Source organism: Myotis myotis, unplaced genomic scaffold, assembly GCF_014108235.1.
Source record: "Myotis myotis isolate mMyoMyo1 unplaced genomic scaffold, mMyoMyo1.p scaffold_m19_p_7, whole genome shotgun sequence".
NCBI lineage: Eukaryota > Metazoa > Chordata > Mammalia > Chiroptera > Vespertilionidae > Myotis > Myotis myotis.
This window is the reverse complement of record NW_023416379.1, coordinates 13,564,429-13,569,451: the sequence shown is the minus strand read 5'-3', so window position 1 is coordinate 13,569,451 and position 5,023 is coordinate 13,564,429. Positions and strand designations below refer to the sequence as shown.

At 45.6% G+C, this 5,023-nt stretch overlaps 1 protein-coding gene across 1 annotated transcript; it reads left to right on the top strand.

Annotated features, from left to right (window-relative positions):
* Positions 1-1,093: 1,093 nt before the first annotated feature.
* LOC118659796 (chromosome-associated kinesin KIF4A-like) lies at positions 1,094-4,753 on the top strand. Its single transcript, XM_036316215.1, has one exon. The coding sequence runs from the start codon at positions 1,094-1,096 to the stop codon at positions 4,751-4,753; it is 3,660 nt and encodes a 1,219-aa protein (XP_036172108.1).
* Positions 4,754-5,023: the final 270 nt, after the last annotated feature.

Sequence of the window (5,023 nt, the reverse complement as noted above, 5' to 3'; positions counted from 1 at the left end):
TAACTTTTCTAATTCCATTCATTTTACTTTTGCATAACTTCAACCAGGAAACATTGAATACATAATATTTACCAGAATTTAAAATCATATATGCATGAACATACATGATTCCTACATATTCAAATTCATATTGGTATTAATAGATTTTCATAATCACATTAATTTTCACCATATATCAGAACAGAAAAAGCGGGTCTAAAGGTTGTTCTGATCAACTAACATCAGACACCAATATTGAATTTCATTTATAATTATATTCTTAACAGACAGGAATATATCACTATGTAACTAAATAAAATTTATTTTCCTGTATAGCTATTTATCATTTTTTCAACTTAATACTAAAAAATAATTTTATAATTTAATTTATTCTCTCTCTCTCTCTTGTTTATTTTTAATCAATAAGTGTGATGGACAATTACTTGTTATTTGAACAGTCTTTCACCACTGCCCTTTTAACTGCTTTAGTTTTTTGGGAAGAATACTGACACTAGTACCTTTTGGAAGAAAGGTTATTTTGATTATAAACAAAAGACAATGCAAAAAAATCAAATTGTTACTAGAATAACTAGAATAGAATTTAGAGAAAATATATTTGAAGAAACAAAGATGATATATGTGGTCCATCTATAACCACAGTAGTTTTGGAAATATGTGTATAAAGCAGAGATATAATCCAAGTGTAATAATGCCACAGTATTGTTCTTGAAAAGTTTCTTAAAAAAAATAAATGCAGCATTATCATTGTGCATTTCCAAGAGTACAATTGGGCCTTATTTCTATGGGAAATGTCTTGCATGATTTGTAACTTTTGTTTTGTTGTAATGATTAAGTGAACTCTCTCAATTCTTAACAACTTCCAGTTTTCATCTTTTAAAACTAATGCATGCTGTTTGATGATTCACTTTATAGTAAATACTAACAATTGCTGCGCATGCGCAACGTGCGCGCTCCTTCCCTCTCCCCTTCCATCTCCCTGCTTTCTGATTGGCCGGCGCCTCTGGAACCGAAACCAATTTGAAACTTGGCGGTTAAATCTCCGGTTGGACAGGGCAATGGGAGACCAGAGAAGAGACATTGCTGAGGTAGAATCATGAAAGAACAGGTGAAGGTAATTCCTGTCAGAGTGGCACTGCGATGTCGCCCTCTGGTCCCCAAAGAGATCAGTGAAGGCTGCCAGATGTGCCTTTCCTTCATACCTGGGGAACCACAGGTGGTGGTTGGCAATGACAAATCCTTCACCTACGATTTTGTGTTTGACCCCTCTACTGAGCAGGAAGAAGTCTTTAATACAGCAGTAGCGCCACTCATAAAAGGCATATTTAAAGGGTACAATGCAACTATCCTGGCCTATGGACAGACTGGCTCGGGGAAAACCTATTCCATGGGAGGTGTATACACTGCAGAGCAAGGGGATGAACCAGCAGTTGGGGTCATTCCTAGGGTAATACAACTGCTCTCCAAAGAAACTGATAAGAAGAGTGACTTCGAATTTACTCTGAAAGTCTCATATTTGGAGATTTACAATGAAGAAATTGTGGATCTTCTCTGCCCATCTCGTGAGAAAGCCTCTCAAATAAATATACGCGAGGATCCTAAGGAAGGCATAAAGCTCACGGGGCTCACTGAGAAGACTATTTTAGTTGCCCCAGATATGATTTCCTATTTGGAGCAGGGCAACAACTGTAGGACTGTGGCCTCCACAGCCATGAACTCCCAGTCATCCCGGTCTCACGCCATCTTTACAATCTCCATGGAGCAAAGAAAGAAAAGTGACAAGAATAGCAGCTTCCACTCCAAGCTGCATCTTGTAGATCTTGCTGGATCAGAAAGACAGAAAAAAACCAAGGCTGAAGGGGATCGGCTCAAAGAGGGTATTAATATTAACCGAGGCCTCCTATGCTTGGGAAATGTAATCAGTGCCCTCGGAGATGACAAAAAGGGTGGCTTTGTGCCCTATAGAGATTCCAAGTTGACTCGACTGCTTCAGGATTCCCTCGGAGGCAATAGCCACACTCTTATGATAGCCTGTGTCAGTCCTGCTGACTCCAATCTAGAAGAAACCTTAAATACCCTTCGCTATGCTGACAGAGCAAGAAAAATAAAAAACAAACCTGTTGTTAATATTGATCCCCAGACAGCTGAACTTAATCATCTGAAGCAACAAGTACAACAGCTACAGGTCTTATTGCTACAAGCCCGCGGAGGTAACTTGCCTGGATCTATAAATGTGGAGCCATCAGAGAATCTACAATCTTTGATGGAGAAGAATCATTCCCTGATAGAGAAGAATGAAAAATTAAGTCATGGTCTGAGTGAGGCAGCTGGTCAGACAGCCCAGATGTTGGAGAGAATTATTTTGACAGAACAAGCAAATGAAAGAATGAATGCCAAACTAGAAGCGCTCAGGCAGCATGCAGCCTGCAAAGTGGATCTTCAAAAGCTGGTGGGGACTTCAGAAAGCCAGGAATTAAAAGAAAATGTAGAGATGATTCATAACCTGCAGCAACTGATTATCCAGATATTGGATGAAACTGTTTCTTACATGGCCGCAGCCATGGATCCTGCAGTGGAACCAGAAGCTCAGGTGGAAAGCAGTTCGCAGACCAGCAGGTCTTCTGATGGCTTCACCACTCAACATGCTCTGCGTCAAGCTCAGATGTCTAAGGAGCTGGTGGAGTTGAATAAAGCCCTTGCACTGAAAGAGGCCCTGGCCAGGAAGATGACTCAGGATGGCAGCCAACTTCAGCCCATTCGGTTGCAGGACCAGGAAAACATCAAAAATCTAGAGTTGGAAGCCATCAATCTGCAAAAGGAAAAGGAAGAATTGCTGCTTGAACTTCAGACAACAAAGAAGAATGCCAACCAAGCCAAGCTGGGTGAGCGCCGCCACAGACGTCTAGGGGAGCTAGAGTGTCAAATAGCTGATCTGAAGAAGAAACTGAGCGAACAGTCCAAACTTCTGAAGCTGAAAGAATCCACAGAGCATACCATCTCCAAGCTGCACCAGGACATACAGGCGATGAAAAACCAGCGGGTACAGCTAATGCGTCGGATGAAAGAGGATGCTGAGAAGTTCAGACAGTGGAAGCAACAAAAAGACAAAGAAGTAATCCAATTAAAAGCACGAGACCGGAAACGGCAATATGAGATGCTCAAACTAGAAAGAAACTTCCAGAGGCAGTCTAATGTCCTTCGACGTAAAACTGAGGAGGCAGCAGCTGCCAACAAGAGGCTCAAGGACGCTCTCCAAAAGCAACGGGAGGTCTCAGAGAGGAGGAAAGAAACCAAGAGCCAAGGGGTGGAAGGCACCGCAGCCCGAGTGAAGTGTTGGCTTGGAAATGAAATTGAAGTTATGGTCAGTACTGAGGAGGCCAAATGCCACCTGAATGACCTTCTTGAAGACAGAAAGATCCTGGCTCAGGATCTGGCTCAGCTCAAAGAACAAAGGGAATCTGGGGAGAATCCACCTCCTAAACTCCGGAGGCACACATTCTTACTTGCTCAGCGGCATGGTCAAGTTTCTGAGTCAGAAGATCCCGCTACAAAGCAGATTGAGAGCCTCGAGACAGAGATGGAGCTCAGGAGTGCTCAGATTGCCGACCTACAGCAGAAGCTGCTGGATGCAGAGAGCGAAGACAGGCCAAGACACCGCTGGGAGAATATTGCTACCATCCTGGAAGCCAAGTGTGCCGTGAAATTTTTAATCGGAGAGCTGGTCTCCTCCAAAGTACAGGTTGGCAAGCTTGAAAGCCTCCTGAAACAGAGCAAGGCCAGCTGTGCTGACATGCAGGGGATGCTGTTTGAGGAGCGGCACCATTTTGCTGAAATAGAGGCAGGCGCGCAGGCAGAGCTGTTCCGAGCGGAGCAGCAGCGTCAAGAGGAGGTGCTGTATCTTCTGGGCCAGCTGCAGCGAAGCCAACTGGCAGCGAAGCAGCTCGAGCCGTCAGACAGGGAAGAGGAGCAACAGCCATGGAGCACACCGCAGTGTCGGGAAGAGCTGGAGAAGATGCCGGCCGTGTGCGTGCAAAATAAGCAGCTTCTCCGAGAGACGGAAATCATGAAGCAAGGAGCCAGAAAACAGAAACCTCACCTTCCGAAGGATACGCTTCTATCCCCAGACTCTTCCTTCGAATATATCCCACCTAAGCCAAGACCTTCCCGTCTTAAAGAAAAGTTCCTGGAGCAAAGCATGGAAGTCAAGGATCTAAAATACTGTCCAGAGGATTCTGTGAGTGAGCCCGAGGAGGGTGACATTGGTGCTGGGGATGATGAGGAATGGAAGCCAACAAAATTATTTAAGACATCCAAGAGGACCATCCAAGGATGCTCCTGCAAGGGCTGGTGTGGGAATAAGCATTGTGGATGCAGGAGACAGACATTGAACTGTGGGGTGGACTGCAGCTGTGACCCCACAAAGTGTAGGAACCGTCAGCAAGACAAAGACAGCTTGGGCACTGTTGAGCGGACCCAGGATTCCGAAGGCTCCTTCGCCCTGGAGGATCCCACAGAGGTGACCCCAGGATTGAGCTTCTTCAACCCTGTCTGTGCCACTCCGAACAGCAGAATCCTGAAGGAGCTGTGTGAGGTGGAGCAGGCTCTGGCCGCCTCCTGCCTTGGTCTCCCTGAGCTGAAACATGTAGCCGCCGATTCCCAAGAAAATAAAGCTCCAGGGAGGAAAAGGAAACGAGCGCTGACCAGCAATGCCAGCTTCTTCTCAGGCTGCTCCCCTAGGGAAGAAGGGGGCCCCTGAACTGCACTCATCATCTCTGCCCCAGGCTGGCTTGGAAGATGCCAGAGGGGATTTCTAACGACTCCTTTAGAATTAGGGTTTCTTGCTGTTGAAAAGGGGACAGAAGGTTATGGAAAGGGAAGGAAATTGTGTTGGACGTCAGCCCTTAGTCTCCAGGCCTCCAGCCCCGGACAGTGGTCCCCAGAAGGGTGCTAAGCCACCTGCTGAAGAGAGAACCAGCTGACCTCCCTGCTGACTTCAGGAGCCAGGCCCCAGGACAGTGGAGCTCCC